A 21391-nucleotide genomic window follows, 5' to 3' on the forward strand; every position below is an offset into this window, starting at 1 on the left:
CACCTTTATGGTTTTGCACAACACCAGCTATCACGTTGTTTGTCGCGCAGCATCATGAAAGATTTTAAAGGATTTGCTGGTGTCGCTGGATGTGTGTATGAAGGATGATATTTTCTTTTCTCCAGCATGCACCTGTGGCGCCTCTTCCCCGGCGGGTCGTTATCTTGCATGATTGCACGGGACGACGATGTCGATGTCCAATCCATGCATATATGCACGGTGCGCGAGTCGAGAGCAGATTTCCGATATGATCTGGCCCCGCCGCTGAGTGCCTGAGCCGTACCACCACCACACGCATTGTTGTGGTTAGCACGTAGCAAGCTACTCCGTCGTCCTCCATCCCGATCGTCGTTCCATGCGCGGCTCTGACACATGGCTGCGCCGGTCCTTCATGTAGCTTCCCTACGTGTCCGGTCGTGTCGACATTCTCACCACGCCGCACATTCTTCAGCGGTGCGTATCCTTATGAAGCCAAATTTGTCTTGTGTGGAGCCTGTGCATCAGCTGATCTCGATCCACATTAGGCAACAGCCGGCACGCGCTCCTTAAGTTCACCGCTAGCTCTGTGGTAGTTGCACACACGTGCTGCATCCGTTCCGCTCTGCTAGCTAGCGCTCATGGCATCTCTTGAGCTCAACTCTACCCTAGTCCTCTGCCTACTCTTCGTGGTTTCTTGCTTCACCATCGTCGTAAGAGGCTTCGGATATGGCCGCCGGAGTGCACAGCCGCCTTCGCCGCCTGGGCTGCCCATCATCGGCAACCTGCATCAGCTCGGGCGGGGCCGCCCACACCGGACGCTGGAGGCTCTGGCGCGGCGCCACGGCCCGCTCCTCCTCCTCCGCCTCGGCTCCGTGCGGGCCATCGTGGTCTCCTCGGCCTCGCTCGCCGAGGCGGTGCTCAGGACCCAGGACAACGTCTTCTGCAGCCGCCCGCAGCAGTACACGGCCCGCGGGACGCTCTACGGCTGCCGGGACGTCGGCTTCAGCGCCTACAACGAGCGGTGGCGCCAGCTCCGCCGCATCGCCGTGGTGCACCTCCTCAGCGTGAAGCGGGTCGACTCCTTCCGCGCTCTCCGGGAGGAGGAGGTCGCGCGCTTCGTGGGACGGGTGCGCGCGGCGAGTGGGAGTGCCGCGCACGAGAGGCGCCGGGGAATCAACGTGACGGATCTCATCATCACCTTAACCTACACCGTGATCTCCAGGGCTGCGTTCGGGAACAAGCTTGGTGGGGTGGAGCCGGCCAAGGTCCGCGACATGATGAAGGAGCTCACGGACCTGCTCGGCACGATCGCCGTGAGCGACGTTTTTCCGAGACTAGGGTGGCTGGTGGACTGGGCGACGGGGCTCCAAGCGAGGGTGAAGACGACGGCGGCCAAGCTCGACAGTATTATGGAGAGGACGATCACGGAGCACGAGGGGGACCCAGGAAACGACAACGGCGAGGCTCCGGACCTCCTGGACGACTTGCTCTTGATAGCCAAGGATGGTGACCAGGGGTTTAAGCTGGACCGGATCGATGTGAAGGGAGTCATCTTGGTAAGTTTTCTTTGTTTTTCATTTTTTTTAGTTTCATCTTGATAAGTACTCACTCCGTCCCAAAATAAGTGTCTTAATTTTAGTATAAAATTGTAGTGAAGTTGAGACATTTATTTTGAGTCGAAAGAGTATTAAGAACAATGCCTCGTAGATCTATAGGAGCAGCCCGCACAATTTTCTTAGCTATCTTCGTCTTGTTGCAGGACATGTTCATAGCAGGCACCGACACGACCTACAAGACGATAGAATGGACCATGGCCGAGCTCATCAAGAATCCAAGAGAAATGGCAAAGGTGCAATCAGAGGTGAGACAGGTTGCTGCAGGTGAGCATGGAGGAGTCCTCGAGGAGAAGCTGGAAAAGATGAGCTTCCTGCAGGCGGCCATGAAGGAAACATTGCGGCTACACCCGCCGGTGCCGCTCCTCATCCCACGCGAATCCATTCAGGATGCACAGCTACACGGCTATGACATCCCGGCCAAGACCCGGGTCATGGTCAACACGTGGGCCATAGGGAGGGACGACGAGTCATGGGAGAACGCCGAAGAGTTCCGGCCAGAAAGGTTCCTCGGCAGGACCATCGACTACAATGGCAAGGACCCTCGGTTTCTACCGTTCGGCGCAGGGAGGAGGGGGTGCCCCGGTATTGCCTTTGGGACGCGCCTCGCAGAGCTCACGCTGGCCAACATGATGTACCATTTCGACTGGGAGCTACCGGATGGCCAGGATCCCGAGTCATTTGAGGTTGTTGAGTCCAGTGGCTTGTCGCCTGGCCTTAAGTCTGCCTTAATCCTTGGTATAAAACCTCTGTAAGCATAAATGGACTGTGTTCGAGTAATTGCTGATTAATTTCCTAGACTTGAGGTGGCGATGGCTTTTATGAAGTCGAGCCCGTGAAAGCTATTATTTGAAACAACATACTTGTTTCAAAATGCACTTGAAAGCTAGTATAAGTTTATGGATCCTAACTGGGCCAACGATGCAGTTACGACTTACGAGTCAGGCCTTCCACTCAAAAATAAAATAAAATCAATCTTGATGAGTCTCAGTCGACTAAGACTTGGTTATGTCTTAGTCGAATCAATATTCATGAGATCTTACATTAACATCCGCATTTTTTTCTTTTCATTTTCAGTTTTGCTAAGTCTCAATTGATTAAGACTTTGTTATGTCTCAGTTGATACTATATTTCTTTGATCTTGCATGGACATTGGTAAAAAAAAACAGTTCTTTTCAGTTTATTTCTTTTTCTTTTTACATACCATATCACTTGACTGAATCGAAGATACACCGTTTTTGCCTGGTTTGTGTCCCCTATGCCTACAACCAGGGTTTCTTTCCTCACTAGCAATGTCTCGTCAGCGAGTCCTCCTATCATCTGTGATTTTGTCCCTCTCGTAGGGCACTCAGCTCATGTCGATCCTTGCCTCCTCGCCCCTTCAGACGTGATGGAGATGGGAGCGGACACACAGTCTAGAACAAGTGGCGGGGGGGGGGGGGGAGGGGGGGGCATAAACGCCGATCTTGGAGATTTTCTCGAGCAACTCGATCTGAATGATGAAGCCTTGGACGATCAAGTAATTGATGAGGATGATCTAGAGATCAATGAAAGTGTGAGACAGCTCGCCCTAGCCAGGGTTCATACGGACAAAACCTTTAGTCATTTAGTCAAGCTGATTTCTACCGCGACATGCGGGCTGTCTGGAATCAAGTGCAGCATGTTCGGTTTTGTCCTGTTAACCACAAGTTGTTAGTTGTCCAGGCATCTTGCTTGGGCGATTGGGAGCGGATGGTGGAGCAGGGGCCGTGGCTATTCGGGAATTGGGTAGTATTGATGGTTCCATATGATGGTTTCATGAAAGTACATGAAGTTCCTATGGTGTTCATGCCGATCTGGCTCCAAATCCACAAGTTGCCAGATGGATTATGTAAGAAGGGAATAGTGATACAACTGCTTAAGAACGCGGGAGAGATCATGGAGATGAGGCTCTATGGGAATACCCATGGTGACTATGTCTAGATCAGGGTTCGCCATGATATTTGCCATTCCCTCACTAAGTTTGTCAGCATTCTTAGAGGAAAAGAATGTCAGGTGTTGGCAAGGTTTTGCAGCGTCTGTGGACTAATTGGTCATGATGTTAAGGAGTGTGGTACTGGTGTACATGAGGAAAAGAACAAGAAGTTTGTAGTGTGGCTCTATGCGGACACTTTAAACAAACCTCCGTTAGAGGGTCAGTTCGAAAGAAACAATGGGTTGAAGCCAGATGAGAACCTTTCCCGGCCAAAGAATGCAGGGAAAGCAAAGGTGGATCCTGATGTTATGGATATTGCTATGAGCCCGTCAAAATTTGGAAGTACTCATATGCAGGTAGACCCATCGGTCAGGAAGAGATTAGCGCTGGAAATTGGTAACGAGGCTAAATGGGTAGAGGAGCTTGGTAAGTCGGTGGGTATCCTAGCTCTAACCTAGGGCAATGGTGAGGATGGAGACCAGAATTCGCATACAAGCAGTGTAAATAGTAAGAGAGCTCGTATCAGCTCTGAGGATGTTTCGGGTGATAGATCGGCGGCCTCCCTCGAGGAGGACCGCGGGACGCAATGAATACCTTATTCTGGAACTGCCGGGGGTGGGGAGCTGCCGGACAGTTCTTGAGGTTTTGGCCCTCTCTAAAGCCAATTCCCCATGGATGATTTTTCTGCATGAAACAAGACAAGTCTGAAGTAAGATGGAAAAACTTAAGTGGAGATTGCGGATGAAGGGTTTTGATGGTGTGTCTAGTGATGGTCTCACTGGGGGTCTCGCCCCATTCTGGGACAAAAATCTACAAGTGACCGTGTTAGATTCTTGTACAAGATACATCGGCGTGCGAGTGGTTGAGATAAAGTGAGTGCTAAGAGCCCAAGACATGGAGAACAACTTTTGTATACGGTGAGCCACGGGTTGAAAACCACTACCGTATGTGGAATCATCTGACTAGTCTACGATCATTCTCGACAGAGCCGTGGCTAGTGTGTGGAGATTTCAACGAGGCAATGTGGCAACATGAACATTTCTCATGTTCTCAACGTGCAGAAAATCAAATGATTTTGTTTTGAGACTGTTTAATGTCATGTGAGCTCATGGACCTTGGATTCTCGGGGATTCTGTTCACATATGATAATGGCCAACATGGTGGTAGAAACGTACGCGTACGGCTGGGCAGAACTTGTGTGGATGAAGCTTGGAGAGACTTTTTCCAACCACTCAGGTGATGCACTTAGCTTCTTCATGGTCGGATCACTGTCCTGTGTTAGTGTGGCTATCACAGGTGGATCCTAAACGTGCTAGAGCTACTTCATGTTATGAAATTATGTGGGAAAGACACCCGGCATTGGCGGCCATGGTGGAACAAACATGGAAGAACAGAAGACCAATTGGTAATCTTGGCACGGTACGTGACGCACTGAACTGAAGGAGATGATGGCCAGCTTGAGGTCATGGTGTAATGAAAATTTCAGTCATGTTGCTACTGAAATTCAAAAATAAGGACAAAACTAGCTAATCTGCAGCTTCGTGATGCGGACAGGGCACTGACCAGACATTTTTTTTACCAATTAGATGAACTCCTCTATGGCAAGGAGATGTTGTGGTTGCAGCGTTCTAGGATAGCATGGCTTAAGGAAGGGGAACAGAACACGGCGTACCTCCACCGTCATGCTAAGTGGCGTGCAAAAAGAAACTACATGCAGCGGATAAGGCGTTCTGATGGGTCATGGTGCACCACACCATCAGACATGAAACACATGGCAACATCTTACTTCAATGAAGTATACACCAAGGATCCAATTTTAAATCCCGAGGTGATACATGAGTGCATAGCACCGAAAGTTACGCAAGGCATGAACACCATTTTATGTGTGCCGTTTACTGTGGACGAATTGTTAGATGCGCTTTTTCAAATCGGGCCTTTAAAGGCACCTGAATCAGACGGCTGTTCGGCGAGATTTTATCAGCACAACTGGACAGTGCTAAAATCTGAAATTACTGCAGCGGTTTTGGAATTTTTCAACTCAGGAATAATGCCTGATGGTCTGAATTATACTGCTATTGTCTTGATCCGAAAGTTCCTCATCCAAAGGGGCCAAAGGATTTTAGGCCAATAAGTTTGTGCAACATTATTTATAAGATTGTCTCGAAGTGCTTGGTTAATCGGTTGCGTCCGCTGCTCACGGATTTGATTTTAGAGAACCAGAGTGATTTTATACTAGTACATCTTATTTGGCATGTACATCATTGATTTTAGAGAACCAGAGTGATTTTATACTAGTACATCTTATAATTGCTTTCAAATATCTTCATTATATACAATCATTGAAAAACAATCATGTTGCTTGCGCTTAAAAGTTGGATCTCTCGAAGGCTTATGATTGTGTGGACTGGAGTTTTCTGGAGCAAGCCATAGGTAAATGGGTCTTCTCTATGGATGGATTAATTCGATTATGGCTTGTGAAGTTAGTTAAATACTCGGTGAAGTCTAACGGAAAATTTCTTCAGTCTTTTACCCCTTCAAGGGATCTTCACCAAGGTGACCCATTGTCTCCTTTTTTTTTATTCCTCTTTGTTGTTGATGCACTGTCTGCTCTTATTACTAAATCAGTAACTAGATGGGAATTTAGAGGAGTTACTATATGCCGTGGGGCTCCAGTGATCTCTCATCTATTATTTGCGGATGACACAATGTTGCTATTTGAAGCATCTGGCCAGAAGGCAAGCATTATCAAAGGCTTGTTGAACACTTATACCTCAGCGACGGGTCAACTTATCAAAATATTTGGTGGGGGAATAGGTGAAGAGTACTTTGGATGTTACGGATCATGTGTTTCAACCAAAATATTTGTGTCTGCCAGTACCTGAAAGAAGAATGCATAAACTGCAATTTGAAACGTTACAAGCCAGGCTCAACAAGAAGCTCATAGACTGGAGTGAACAATACTTATCCTCGGGGAACAAGGAAATTTTGATAAAGACCGTGGCGCAAGCTATACCCCCAAATGTTATGAGCGTATTTTGTTTGCCGGCTGTAGTCCGTGATGATCTAACCCGAATGATGAGGCAGTACTGATGGGGAGTGGAGAATGGGAAAACGAAGATGGCTTGTCTCTGCTAGGAAAAAATGATGCTACCCAAAAAATGATGCTACCCAAACCCTAAAGCTATAGGAGGCATGGTCGTTTACTAAGGGCAAAATATTACCCTAATGGCACTAGTGTACACGGTCTTCCCAACTAGCCAGTCGGCAGTTTGGAAAGGAATTTTTCATGGACTTGACCTTCTGAAACAAGGTGTTATTTGGCGTGTTGGAGATGATTCTTTAATTAAAACATGGTGTGATCCCTAGATCCCATAGGGTCATGATCATAGGCCTGTCACGCTGAAGAGAAATTTTAGACTTAATTGGGTTGCTGATTTTCTTGATGAAAATGGAGCATGGAACGTTCAAAGGCTTCGAGAACATTTTTGGGACTTGGATGTTTGCGAGATAATCAAAATACGAACCTCTCTACGGAATGGACATGACTTTATTGCTCGGTTTCCGGAGAAGAGCGGCCAGTTTACCATCAGGAGTGCTTATCGTTTGGCAATGGAGGAGCATAACCATGCCATGGCGACAGGTGCGACGAGCATGAATCCATCGAGCCACCGTCCTATCTGGCAATGCATTTGAGGTGTCCAGGGTCCCCCTCAGAATGTGTACAATGGCTTGGAAGGTGGTCTCGGGTGCAGGGGCAACAAATTCGTGCAAGAAGTATTGACACATTTCGAAGAAGGATACCTGTCCCGTGTGCGGCAAGAACAAAGAAAGCAGCTTTCACGCATTAGTCACATGCGATCATGCGCATGCACCGTGGGAACAAATGCGCAGGATGTGGAAGCTACCTGGTCACGATATGCTAGTTCATACTGGCAAGGACTAGCTTTTAAACATTCTTACTAATTGTCGGGAAGAGATGAGGGATCGTACAATAATGTTGATTTGAAGGATCTAGTCATTGAGGTCAGCTTTAGCGCATGGGAAGGAGGTGCCGTCTCCCCGGGTTTCATCTGATTATCTTCAAAGTTACATGCAATCTCTTAACCTATCCAAGAAGTGTAACATGGAGGAAATCATCAAAGCGAAAATGCCAATGGTGGAGGAAAGACCGGTCGTGCATGAAAGCGTGGCTACTGTTTTCGCTAGCATGGCGAGCCCACCAGCGAACATGGTCGCTTTATCCGTTGGTAGGGCCTTCTCCAGTTGGATGAATCAGGGTCGGCTGGTATGGTCTTGAGGAGACATGATGGGAGTGTGATCTTTGCGCCCACATTTTGCACCTGATATGTACAAGGCGAGTTTTGTAGTTGAGGCGAATGAAGTCAGTTTTTCCATTGTTTTCACGGGTTTCTTTCTCTGTTTTTTCTTTCTGTTTTTCTATTTTTTATTTCTTTTTTCTTCTCCATTTATTGTTTGATTTTCTTTATTCCTTCTCCATATTTTGTTTGGTTTTATCTTGGATTTTACTTTTTTTCTACAAACATTTTAGGTATATATATATATATAATATTTTTCTAGTGCATGTTTAACATTTTTTGAATACGTGATGAACATTTCTTCTATACATATTGTTTTTTCATTCCTTTTTCATTTTTATCATTTTTTATTTGGTTTATTTTTTCTTTTTCAATTTTCTTTGTTTCTTTTTGGGTCTCATACTACTTTTTTTGTATATGTGAACAACATTTTTCTAATACACATTTAACATTTTTCCAATACAAATTTAACATTTTTTTAGTAGATGGTCAACATTCTTTCTATTACAAATTTTTAATATCTTTGAAATGCTTCATTAACATTTTTTGAATACATGACCAAAACAATTTGTATACATTTTCTTTATTTTTGAAGACATGGTCAACATTTTTATATACACATTTAACACTTCTGAAATGCTTGATTTTTTTTAAATATTTGTTCAACATTTTTTTCAAATGCTTGATTAATATTTTTATGTACATGTTCAACATTTTTTCAAGTACTTGTTCAATATTTTTCAAATACTTATTCAATATTTTTAAATAATTGTTCAACATTTTCAAATGTTTTTGTAGAGAGTTTTTTGTAATATATTGAAATATTTCAAAGTATAAAGAAAATTACAAAAATAAAGCAAAAACTAAATCCGAAGAAGTAAAAAAAAGTAGGAAAAAGAGGTTGTAGCCTCCCGCGTGTGTGGGCCTTCCCAACTAGCTCGCCCCTTCCGCTAGTGAGAAGCCAGACTCGCTAAAGGCGACATATAGGGACACCCTGCATCTACCGCTCAAAATTGTCTTGACGCCTCTTCCCCGGCGGGTCAGCATCTTGCATGGTTGCACGGGGACAACGATGTCGATGTACAATCCATGCATATATGCACGGTGCGCGCATGGAGAGCAGATTTCCGATATGATCCTACCATTGGGGCGAGCGGGGGCGGTCGCCCCGGGTCGCCGGTGGCGGAGGATCGACCCCCACCTACACATCTTTCCTCCGTAGGCATCAGAATGTTCTTTTTTTTTCTGTTTTTGTTTTGTTTTTTAGACACTTCTGTTTCTGTTTCTTAATGTGCCAGTCGGTCGAAGGGGTAGTGAGGGAGAAATAGAGTTGGACCAGTGGACTGCAGGCTATAGGCCCAAATAGACAATAGGTCACCCCTTTCCTTCGTCAACAGAAAAAACCAAAATTCTCAAACAAAAAACGAATCCCCAGGCCAAAAGCAGTGGAGTTTTGGCTCTAGGGAGCATATCCCTGATGAACATTAAATTAAAAACAAATAGAAAATAGAAAATAAAAATTCTAAAATAAACAAAACAAAAAACGAATCCTCAATCGATCCAGAAATTGCATCGAGTTGTTCCCCATACGACCTAGCCCTTGCGGTGCTGCACCGACGCAAAACGCCTCGCACGGCCATGCGCCCAGCCCATTGTTGAAGTGCTGGTGATGGATTCCGATGAAGAGGTAAATTGGGTAGGAATAGTTGTTGCCTCGAAGAAGCTGAGGCTGAGGCTGCTGCTGTCGAAGAAGTTGTGGCTGTGGCAGGGGTAGTAGCTTTGGTGCCCAGATCGGCAGTGGCAACAGATGGTGCGGGCAGATCAACCAGACAACAGCGACCACATTCTAACACCAACGACTGCCAACATGTATCCTCTTCTTGTCTCCTTCCTTTGATATGTTAGTTGGCATCAGTTTGGACTGTTGAATAGAAACATCAGGTCAGCAACAACAGGAAACTCTCACACTTATTTTGGTATTTCCATTGGTTTATCGCCTCATTAGACTTGCATTGGCATTACCGGTGGCAATTGCATCCATTGAGAGGGTTTTCTCAGCCATGAATATTATAAAGACAGATCTTCTAAATAAGATGGGTGATGATTGGCTTAATGATGGGTCTCGTATGAAAATTGAAATTATGGGATCATATTGTGGCATAAGTGAGCATTTCAAGCGACAAGAGTCAATGCTAGAAGTTTTACTAGTTTTTCAACAGATTTGCATTTGCACCGCAAAAAAATTAGACATCAAACGTTCGCCCCACGTAACTTTAATTCCTAGGTCCGCCACCACCACACGCATTGTTTTTTTTAAACTAGGCAAAAGATTTGCCATTTTCATTGATTAAGAGAGAAGGTTAACAATGTGTGGCTAAAGGCCAAATACAGTACATCACTCTTGCGACATAATGTTACACAAATGTTTTGCTCCCGCAAGGCTCCAAAGCGAGCATTCCTCATTAATCTTGGCGACCAACACTCTCACCGGAACGGCCGTGTTGCGGAAAACTCTAACGTTTCGCTCCTTCCATAGTTCCTAGGAGATAAGCATCATCAGGGAGACAAGCGGCCTTCTCGATGGAGTTTGCTTAGTGGCATTCTGACTCCACCAATCCTTAACTAAAACCATATCAATCCAATCGTTGGGCTGGACATCGTGGAGCGCAAGCCAAGATTTGATCATGCCCCAAACCCGAATGGTGTATCGACATTGAAAGAGAAGGTGGGCCGCCGATTCCTGGACTTGTTGGCATAATGGAGAAAGGTTGCAGTTCGGCCATCCGCGACGGTGAAGTCTATCAGCTGTCCAAATCCTATTGTTGATAACAAGCCACGCGAAAAATTTGCACTTTGGGGGCGCCCAGTTCTTCCAAACATTTTGGTTCATATCCGTGTCCACCAATCCAATAAACTGAGCCCTGTATGCTGAGGCAGCGGAGTAATGGCCATCAGCAGTGAATTTCCAGGTGATGGAGTCTTGCATGTCCGGGTTTAGCTGGATGTGGGTGAGTCTTTCCCAAAGCGCAGCAAACTGGGCGATGTGTTCAGAGGAAACAATCGAAGCAAGCTTCACCTGGGAGATCTAGTAGCCATTAAGCAAAGCCTTGTGAACTGAACAATTCTTTTTATTGAAGATGTAAATTTTGGGAGCAATGTCTTTGGGTCTTATGCCATCTAGCCAAGCTGACTTCCAGAAAGTTGCGCGGAGACCATCACCCACCAGAACCTTGGAGGCCGACACGAATATGTTTCGATCATTGTTGTCGCAAGGGGTACCCAAGCCCGACCAAGGCTTGAGCGGGTCTTGCCAGTTGAACCACAGCCAACGGAGACGGAGTGCAGCCGCAAACTTGCCAAGGTTTAGAATCCCAAGACCGCCATGTAGCTTGGGCCTGCAGACTTCCGCCCAGTTGATCTTACATTTCCCTCCCGTGACCTTGTCACAACCAGCCCAAAGGTAGGCACGTCGGAGGGCATCAATCTTTTTCAAAACTTCCACCGGAAGATTAGAGCCATCATATAATAGATAGCGATGGCCGTGATGACAGACTTAACAAGAACCATCCTTCCGGGGGCAGCAACATGCTTGCCCATCCAAGGTGTGAGCTGGGCCGCGATCTTGTCCTCGAGAGGCTGGAAGTGAATTCTTTTCAGGCGCTGACAGTGGTAAACCAAGATATTTCATCGGGAAGGTGGTTCCTTAAGCTGGGAAGGATTGAAGAATATCCGGAAGGTCCACATTGTCACATCTAATTGGGGCAACCAAGCTCTTGGAGCAATTTGTTACCAATCTAGAAACATCTCCAAAGTTCCTGAGGGTGTCGGCAAAGAAACTGACGTCCGCCTTGAGTGGCGCAATAACAACCACAGCATCGTCCGCGTAGAGGGAAGCCCGGATCGGCATAGCCCGTCCGCCAATGGGATGGAGGTGACCTTGTGATGTGGCCTTCTCAAGGATGTGATGCAAAGGATCAATGGCCAGCACAAAGAGAAGGGGAGACAGGGGGTCTCCTTGCCTCAGCCCACGCCCAAGCCTGAAGGGGTTGCCCGGCACACCATTGAGCAAGACACGTGAAGAGGCCCTAGACAAAAGAGCAGACACCCGGCCACGAAACTGGGGAGGGAAACCAAGGTGATTGAGCAAGTCCAGGAGGTAGTCCCAACGCATCGAGTCAAACGCTTTCTTGATGTCGAGCTTGAACAGGAGAGCAGGGGTGTTGTTGCAATGCAAGCGTCTAGCAAGGTTGCGCACGTACATAAAATTATCATGAATACATCTCTTCTTGATGAAAGCACTCTGAACTTGTGAGACAAGGTCATTCATGAGGGGTGCCAGCCTTTTGGGCATCATCTTCGCAATGAGCTTTGCGATGGACACGCATTGTTGTGGTTAGCACGTACGGAAGCTACACGAAGGACCGGCGCAGACTTGTGTCAGAGCCGCGCATGGAACGACGATCGAGGATGGAGGACGACGGAGTGGCTTGCTACGTGCTAACCACAACAATGCGTGTCCATCGCAAAGCTCATCGCAATGTCCGGTCGTGCCGACATCTCACCACGCCGCACATTCTTCAGCGGTGCGTATCCATATCAGGCGAAATTTGTCTTGTGTGGAGCCTGTGCTCAGCTTATCTCGATCCACATTAGGCAACGGCCGGCACGCGCGCTTTAAGTTGAGCGCTAGCTATGTGGTAGTTGCACACACGTGCTGCATCTGTTTCGCTCTGCTAGCTAGCGCTGATGGCATCTCTTGAGCTCGACTCTACCCTAGCCCTCTGCCTCCTCTTTGTGGTATCTTGCTTCACCGTCCTCCTCAGAGGCTTCGGATATGGCCGCCGGAGTTCGCAGCCGCCTTCGCCGCCTGGGCTGCCCATCATCGGCAACCTGCACCAGCTCGGGCGGGGCCGCCCTCACCGGACGCTGGAGGCTCTCGCGCGGCGCCACGGGCCGCTCATGTTCCTCCGCCTCGGCTCCGTGCGGGCCATCGTGGTCTCCTCGGCCTCGCTCGCCGAGGCGGTGCTCAGGACCCAGGACAACGTCTTCTGCAGCCGCCGGCAGCAGTACACGGCCCGGGGCACGCTCTACGGCTGCAGGGACGTCGGCTTCAGCGCCTACAGCGAGCGCTGGCGCCAGCTCCGCCGCATCGCCGTGGTGCACCTCCTCAGCGTGAAGCGGGTCGACTCCTTCCGCGCCCTCCGGGAGGAGGAGGTCGCGCGCTTCGTGGAACGGGTCCGCGGCTGCCAGTGCCGCCCAGGAGGATGGCGGCAAACGCCCGGGAGTCAACGTCACCGAGCTCATAATCACCCTAACCTACTCCGTGATCTCGAGGGCGGCTTTCGGGCACAAACTTGGCGGCGTGGAGCCGGCCAAGGTCCGCGACATGATGAAGGAGCTCACTGAACTGCTCGGCACGATAGCCGTGAGCGACGTGTTCCCGAGACTAGGGTGGCTGGTGGACTGGGCGACGGGGCTCGACGCGAGGGTGAAGAGGATGGCGGCCAAGCTCGACAGTATTATGGAGAGGACCATCACCGAGCATGAGGGGGACCCAGGCAAGGACGGCGAGGCTCGGTACCTCCTGGACGACTTGCTCTCGATCGCCAAGGAGGGTGACCAGGGGTTTAAACTGGACAGGGTTGATGTCAAGGGAGTCATCTTGGTAAGTATATATATATGGTATACTAATTCGAGAACAAGAACTGGTTGGTAGATTAGCAGTTAGCAGCATAGCACCAACTGCCACCAGGAGTAGGAGCAGCCAGCACATGTTTGAGCTTAATTATCTTGGTATTGTATTGCATGTGCAGGACATGTTCATAGCAGGCACCGACACGACCTACAAGACGATAGAATGGACCATGGCCGAGCTCGTTAAGAATCCAAGAGAAATGGCAAAGGTGCAATCACAGGTGAGACAGGTTGCAGGTGACCATGGAGGAGTCCTTGAGGCGGAGCTGGACAAGATGAACCTCCTGCAGGCGGCCATGAAAGAAACATTGCGGCTACACCCGGTGGTGCAGCTCCTCATCCCACGCGAGTCAATTCAGGATGCGCAGCTGCAGGGTTACGACATCCCGGCAAAGACCCGGGTCATGGTCAACACGTGGGCCATCGGGCCAGAAAGGTTCCTCGGCAGGACCATCGACTACAATGGCAAGGACCCTCGGTTTCTACCGTTCGGCGCAGGGAGGAGGCCAGGAGGGGGTGCCCCGGTATGGCCTTTGGGACGCGCCTCGCAGAGCTCACGTTGGCCAACATGATGTACCATTTTGACTGGGAGCTGCCGGGTGGCCAGGATCCGGACTCATTTGAGGTTGTTGAGGCTAGCGGGGTGTCGCCAGGCCTTAATTCTGCCTTGATCCTTGCAGTAAAACCTCTGTAAGCATACATGGACAATGCTATAGTAAGTGCTAATTAGTTCTCCCGGAGCAATTAAATAAGGAAGAAAGTTTTTTTTTTAGAAAAGGAGGAACCCGTGTCACTGCATCTGGACCATGCATATGGCCAATTTATTAATTATTAACACAAGATCTTACAAAGTCCCACAACAGTAAAACTAAAGCCACCATCTTTGCAACCTATGTCGCTACTCCTATCTAACTGATGAAGGGGCACTAATGGTCTGGGCCTAATACCAAACAAACCTCGCAGCCAAACCTAACATTTAAGACCTGACATCCCAATCAGGACGCCTGCCGGGTATGGACACCCACCAGTCCGGCGTGCTCCTCAACCAAGACGCCTGCCGGGTATGAGGCCGCCGCAGCCACCTGCCACATATCCATCTTCATAGTTGTACTGTTGCATCGGCCTTGCCCGGTCTCGCTGCCGCCGACGCCACCACGACGCCAGACAGCGTGGACCTCCTACGCATGTCCGTCACCACACATCTGACGCCAAGCCTCCGCTGGTCCATGCCGCCAAGAGCCGCCGCCAAGAATATGTAGAACGAAACACCGCTCCATCAAAAGGGAGGCATCACACCCCCACCCCTCACCTGCAGACCCTTTCATCCGATCCCAATGTCTTTGGCGTCGCCTCCAGGAAGGTTACGGTGCACGGGGAGCCGCCGACGCCCGATCTGCATCGGATCTTGGGCTTTCACCCGGACATGGGTCGGAGTGGAGAGATGGTGCCCTCAGCAGGGCGCCAAAAAGCGGCGTCGCCGCTGCCGGCCAGCCAAGGCGGCCAAGGTTTCCCTCGGACACCAATCTGCTCCGCCAGAACACACCAGAGTTGGATCCGGCAAGATCCAAATCGAACCGGGGACTGGGAAGGGATGCATGGAAGGGAGGGGGGCAATACCTCCAGATCTGGCACGCCTGCGGCTCGCCGTCCTCACGACAGAACCCTCAGGCACGCCGCACGCCACGCCGGCAGGGGCCGCCGCCCCTGGATTCGATGGCCTCCGCGAAGAAGCGCCGAAGACCCCGCCGCCACCTTCCACGGCGCCCGCGCGGGCTTTTCCGATGTTCGTCTCCGATGGCAGCGAGGGGGGTGTGGGGGGGGGGGGGGGGGGAGGGGTTGGGGGAGGCGGCCGGGGAAAACCCTAGACTCCCCCGAGTCGTCCTAGGGGCGACGCGGGGGACGGGAGGGACGGGTGCCTCTGACCGGACCCAAATCAAATGAGATCGTTGGCGGTAATCAATATGGAAGAAAGTTAACCGGTGAATGGTATGAATTTTGCGTTGTGGCCGAAAGCATCACGCGTCGCCGGATCTGCATCGTACATATATCTGTCTACCGCACTTCTTTCCTGCCGTTTAACACAAAAGGCCGGGCAGAACCATCGACTACAATGGCAAGGACTCCCGGCTCCTACCGTTTGGCGCGGGGAAGAGGGGGTGCCTCGGTATGGCCTTTGGGACGCGCCTCGCTGAGCTCACGTTAGCCAACATGATGTACCATTTCGACTGAGAGCTGCCGGGTGGTAGGATCCAGACTCGTTTGAGGTTGTTGAGGCTAGCGGGGTGTCGCCAGGCCTTAAGTCTCCCTTGATCATTGCCGTAAAACCTCTTTAGCATACACGGACTATGTTAGAGTAAGTGTTAATTATTTTCGTATCGTCCATTCCTCTGTCTTCCGCACTTCCTTCCTTCCACATCGAGAACACGCTTCTGCATCTTTCCCCTCGCGCTGCCGCTCTCTGAGATCTTGTCTCTACACGGCCCTGCTGCTAAATCGGGTGGCTCGCCGGCCACATTTCCTTCTCCGTGCAACTGATGTTCACCGATGTTGGAGTGGTGATAGTGTAACCAAAACCATGGCGGCGGCGGTGATGTCACTGATGTTGGAGTGGTAGCGGGTCTAGTTGATAGCCTAGTTTATATTAACTATTTATATTATTATTATTATTTTCACGAGTTATGAGTTGAAGTTACAACTAATTTTTTACAACAATTTATAACTTTCTTTTTAGCACAACAAGAAGTTATAACTGAATCTTTACGAATACTAATAGAATGCCCGTGCGTTGCCACGGGCTCTTAAAATAGTTTGTAAAAGTTACATGTTAAATTTCATATGTACAAACAATATAACACAAACACAATTATTGAATAATTGAAGTCCAATTTTGTAATGTAAATTGATAACAAAACTAAAGATTAACAACATGTCCATGTAACAAACTGAGCGATATTCGAACTAAACATCTGTTACAAAACTATCAATATCTAGATGATGCGCTTAAGAAATTTTTTCACAATATCTGGAAAGTTTTCTTTAGCTTCATTCCCACGACGTTTTAGTAAGTATAGTAAAAACTGCTTCCTCAACTCATACCCATTCTGCACAAACAAATATATATAGTTAGTATGAGAAGTTCACGCCAAAGGTCTTAAAACATATAACGGACAATACTCACCGTGCAAACCGGCTTGACCAATTCTTTACCGTTCCACCAGAGCATAAAATGAAAAACAAAATAGGCAAACACATTCCTGCAATTTTTTAAATTAATAAATAAAAAATATAGTGATAACAAAAATAAAAGTTTTTCTTATGAATTCATTACCATCTATACTCGTTGGAATACTAAACGGAAATAAACATTGCCATTTAGATATATCGGAATTCCAACCAGACAGCTTTATTTTGAGTGCTTCTTTGAAATCCCTTGCAAAACTTTTTAATTTCAGTGCATGCTTCAAATTTTTATCCTCTCACGATTGTGATGTTTGAATAGGGTTCATAATATATAGATGACGTGCCTCTTTGTTGATGACGTACAAGATGTATCGGCCGATGAATGCATAGGGAAGATAAATCTACAAGTGGAGCTATTAGAAACAACAATAAACCATGATAACAATAAACAAAATACTTTACTTACCATGTTGCACGATGGGATGCACGTGCGTTGCAACGGGCTGCATCGGCAACTACCTTTTTACCCTTGAAGCGCTCTTCTTTTCTTTCTTTCTTGATTCTCCCAACTAAAAATTGTTTATCGAAGTGATATGTGAATTGATAAATTTACGACCGTACTAAAATATTAATAGCTAAAAACATATTTATCAAAGAACATTTCTAGAACACATTCGACATGAACGTTGTCGTGTCTGACAGATTATGAACAAACACAATGATTACTTATCACCAAATCCCATTTATATTTTAGAATGTGGTTGAAATTATAGCTTTATAGAAGAAAAACTTATCACAAATGTGCTACAAAAATAACATCTAGTGTTTAAACCCATAGAAATGAAGATCTTTAATAAGGCCATAAGAAGACATGTAGAAAGCAACATAGTACTCCCTCCGGTCCTTTTACTCGCATATAAGATTTGTCTAAAGTCAAACTTTGTAAAGTTTACCAACTTTATAGAAAATACAAAAAAAATCACAATACGGAATCAATATCATTAGATGCACATCACGAGTTCAATTTTTATAATGTATAACTTTAGTATTGCATAAGATGATATTTTTTCATATAAATATGATCAAAAATATTCTAAATATCTCGGTATTAAGGGCGTCAGTTATATGTCAGACTATGAAAATTTGATGCAAAGTTGATTTATGAGGGTTGTTGGGTCTTTGGTCGGATGGTTGTTGTTTATCCTCTACCCCTGACCTCTTCCTCCTACTGAACCGCCAACTACAACCGGCTGATCCACCCATCGCCACCACCCCCGACCGCGTTGCTTCCCTGCCCTCCCCTGTCGCCATCCTCGACTATCCCTGTGGACCACCCCGGTAACCAGATTTTTTCAGCGAGCCATCGCACCCCCACCCACACCTGTCAACCCTCTTCCCGCCTTCGACTATGACGCCACTGCTCGAGCAACGTTGGATCTTCATCGAATGGTTGTTGTTTGTCATCTACCTTGGGCTTCTTCCTCCTTAACAGCCAACCACCGCCCGCCGATCCGCTAGCCGCGACCGCCACCCCCGACCAACCCTCTGAACCAGCCTAGTGGCCAGATTTTTTCGGTGAACCACCGCACCCCTATGAGCCTTCTTCCTCGCCTCCGACTATGACGCCACTCCTCACTACCGCCTAGCGACCAGATTTTTCCGGTGAACGACCGCACCCCTACAAACCTTCTTCCTCGCCTCTGACTATGACGCCACTCCTCACTACCGCTCGAAGTGTCGTTCTTGTCCTACGAGGGCTCAGCCTTGCAGTGCCATCGACGCCTTCGGCATCGCCATTGCATCTCGTAGTGCCATCAACGACTTCGGCCTCAGGTTGCACTTGTGTTCTCCCAAAAATCAACTTGCAAAGATTCAAAATTCAATTGACTCACGAGTAGCTCGTGCACAATACTAATCATGTATAACTTGTTACCTTTAGATACTCACATGGACATCACATTTCTCCCATTGCCCGTGCGTTGCAACAGGAGCAGACTTATTCTGATGATTTAATAGTGATCCTATCCTCATGGACATCAGACGGAACTTAAATCTATCTGCCCCTAATACAATGTTGGCATCACCGTACCTGACTTGCAATCTCTTCTATCAACACCCCCATTCAACCAGAATGGTAAAAGTCAATTTCAAACATAAACATTAAACTAAATTAACTAAACTGTTCTTGATATTGACCTAAAATAAGAAGCCAAAAAATCAAACTTCCTTTTGAACAAGAGCTGTTGTACAAAAGGTTTACCTAGCTAACCATGAATTTATAAGAGAGTATGAAATCAGTCGACAATAATCCTCAAGAAGCGCCCCCACCCTGTCCTTCTCCCTCTTTCCATCTGTATCCTCTTTCACCCCTCTTCTCTCCTCTCTCATCCATCCTCTTCCTTTTCACATCCATCCATGCTCTGCAACCTTCTTCCTTGCCTAAACAAAAATAGATAATAAAATGTTAAGGTAAAAAGCACATCAACGTGGAGTCCCGCAGCTGAAAAACGTTATGTAATAAAAATAGATGCATGTAACATTAAAAAATGCAGACACCAATAGAGCAAGCATCCGAGTAACTAATAGGTTGTTGTATCAACTACTTGCATGTATACATGAATTCATCTTAAATTTCTAGGAAAGGAATGCAGGTTGTGGGGCTTACCGTTATTGTCCTATCAGCAAAACCAGGACAAAACCATTTGTTCCCTGGATCAAATGCTACAGATCGCACCCATCCCAAGTGACCACTAATGTGACGTCCGGATAATTAGGCTACAGTAATCTCACGATAATGATGCCACGTCACCATGGTTACTATTTTTAATCTTGCGGTGTATCACGTCCCTTTCGAATTCTAACTTAAAATAAAGTTAAACGATAAAAATTTTCTAAAGTCAAATCTAAAATGTTCAAAGTGTAGCAAATAAATCATATATGATCAGGGTGGTGAACCCAAAATTTTATAAAATGCTTAGATGCACTAAATGATAGAAACAATAGCTAAATTATTTATTTAATCGTCACTTAAATGATTAAATTATTGAAAACTACTTTTAATAAATAAAAGGATAATTGTGGCAGTAATATAATTACTACCACTAATTTAGGTGCTAGAATTATATTTCATAAAACAAAAATAGTATGAATTAAAACCGTAAAAGAAAAATGTTATAAACAGTTAAACAAAAAAAGAAATAGAAGATCCCCCCCGCTGGACCATGGCCCAGCAGGCCATCGGGCCGCCAGGCCGGCCCAGCCGGCGCCCCACTCCCCTCCTCCATATCCCCCACCCCGATCGAACCCTAGGGCAACCACCCCCCCCACTTCCCCCATCGATACAGATCTGGATCGGGATCATCCCCGTGGCCCCGCACGAACCCCCCACTCCTCCCGCACGAACCCCCCCCACTCATCCCCTTCGCTCCTCCCACTCCCCCTCGATCTGGATCGGGGATCCGCCCCCGACGACTGCGCCTCGTGCCCCGACATCGGTGCCCGTCCCCGATGCCGCCTCACTCCGTCATCGGCCTCCTTCTCGCCGTGATGCCAACGCCGCGTTGCCGCCGACCCAGGCGACCCCGACGCCCGCCTCGCCGACCCATCACCGAACGCCATCGCCGCCGTCCTCTTCGTCGCCGGTGCCGCGTCGTCGAGCCCCCCCCCCCCCCCCCCCGAGCCCACTTAGCACCTCTACAGGCTCGTGGTGAGACCCTCTGCCGATTCCCCGCCTCTCCCCTTTGAGTTCCTCGCCGTAGGAGCCCCGCCCGAGTTAGGCCGCCATGGCCGGAGCTTCGCTTCGTGCGTTCCTTGGCCGCGCTCCCACGCGCCTCTGGCCCCTCCCCGCGCCCGCTAACCGCACTCCCTCACCGCGCCCCGCGGCCCCCCCTGTCGCCGTCCTGCGCCCACGCCGGCGCCGTCCCTTGGCCGCTGCCGCTGCTCCAGTCGAAGCGGCGCCCCTGCCGAGCCCGCTCCTCCCTCCGTCCGCCCCTGTTCCGTGCATCGTCGCAATCCCCGTCCTTCGCCCGGTTGGCGCCCGGCGAGCCCCGCCGTGGTCACCAACCCCCCCTGCTCCGGCGATCTACCGGCTCCGCCCGCCCCTGTGGTGCGCCCGAAAGAGCGGGTGCTAGGCACCGTTGCGCCCGCGCCCGTTCGGGCGACAACTGCGCGGCCATGCGCCCGAAAACCGCAAGGCCCCCTGGGGCCAATGACATGGGGGCCCCAGCCCCAGAACGTTTTAATAAAAAAACGAAATAAAAATAAATATATAATTAATTAATTAATTAAAAATTAATTGATTAATAATTAAAATAGTTAATGAATTAATTAAGTTAATTAACCATGTTTAATTAAACTAATTAAGTAGATAGTTTAATTAAACCCTAATTAGACTAATCAGTCAATGACGAATGGGACCCACACGTCAGTTGACCAGTCAACGCCTCTGTTGACTGCTGACGTCATGCTGACGTCAGCATGCACTGTTCCGGATAATATTGAATTTAAATAATTAAATAAATCCTAAAAATGAAATTAAGTCTTTTAAAATTAATATAAAATAAACCGTAGCTCAGATGAAAAAACTTTGTACATGAAAGATGCTCAGAACGACGAGACGAATCCGGATACGCAACCCGTTCGTCCGCCACGCATCC

At 48.0% G+C, this 21391-nt stretch overlaps 1 protein-coding gene, 1 long non-coding RNA gene and 1 pseudogene across 3 annotated transcripts; 2 read left to right on the forward strand and 1 right to left on the reverse strand.

Annotated features, from left to right (window-relative positions):
* The first annotated feature begins 342 nt into the window (after positions 1-342).
* On the forward strand, positions 343-2457 carry LOC147992153 (cytochrome P450 71A1-like). Its single transcript, XM_087528222.1, has 2 exons — positions 343-1535; positions 1739-2457. Exons 1-2 carry the CDS (start codon positions 618-620, stop codon positions 2345-2347), a joined length of 1527 nt encoding a protein of 508 aa, XP_087384348.1. The 5' UTR covers positions 343-617; the 3' UTR covers positions 2348-2457.
* Positions 2458-12588: 10131 nt separating this feature from the next.
* On the forward strand, positions 12589-14307 carry LOC125527901 (cytochrome P450 71A1-like; annotated as a pseudogene). The gene is made up of 2 exons (XR_015615107.1): positions 12589-13527; positions 13676-14307. The product of XR_015615107.1 is annotated as a cytochrome P450 71A1-like (transcript).
* A 4550-nt stretch (positions 14308-18857) lies between these two features.
* Positions 18858-19472, reverse strand: LOC125526589 (uncharacterized). The gene is made up of 2 exons (XR_007291791.2): positions 19402-19472; positions 18858-19175 (listed from the first exon to the last, which is right to left on the reverse strand). It is a non-coding gene; the product is annotated as an uncharacterized LOC125526589 (long non-coding RNA).
* Positions 19473-21391: the final 1919 nt, after the last annotated feature.

This window comes from Triticum urartu, chromosome 1A (genome assembly GCF_056163025.1).
Source record: "Triticum urartu cultivar PI428250 chromosome 1A, HENAU_Tu73, whole genome shotgun sequence".
NCBI classification, from domain to species: Eukaryota; Viridiplantae; Streptophyta; class Magnoliopsida; order Poales; family Poaceae; genus Triticum; species Triticum urartu.

Excerpts from the sequence above, each read along its gene's own strand:
- LOC147992153 (XM_087528222.1), top strand. The coding sequence starts at position 618 with ATGGCATCTCTTGAGCTCAACTCTACCCTAGTCCTCTGCCTACTCTTC. Across the intron at positions 1,536-1,738 it reads ATGTGAAGGGAGTCATCTTG|GACATGTTCATAGCAGGCAC; the intron begins GTAAGTTTTCTT and ends GTCTTGTTGCAG.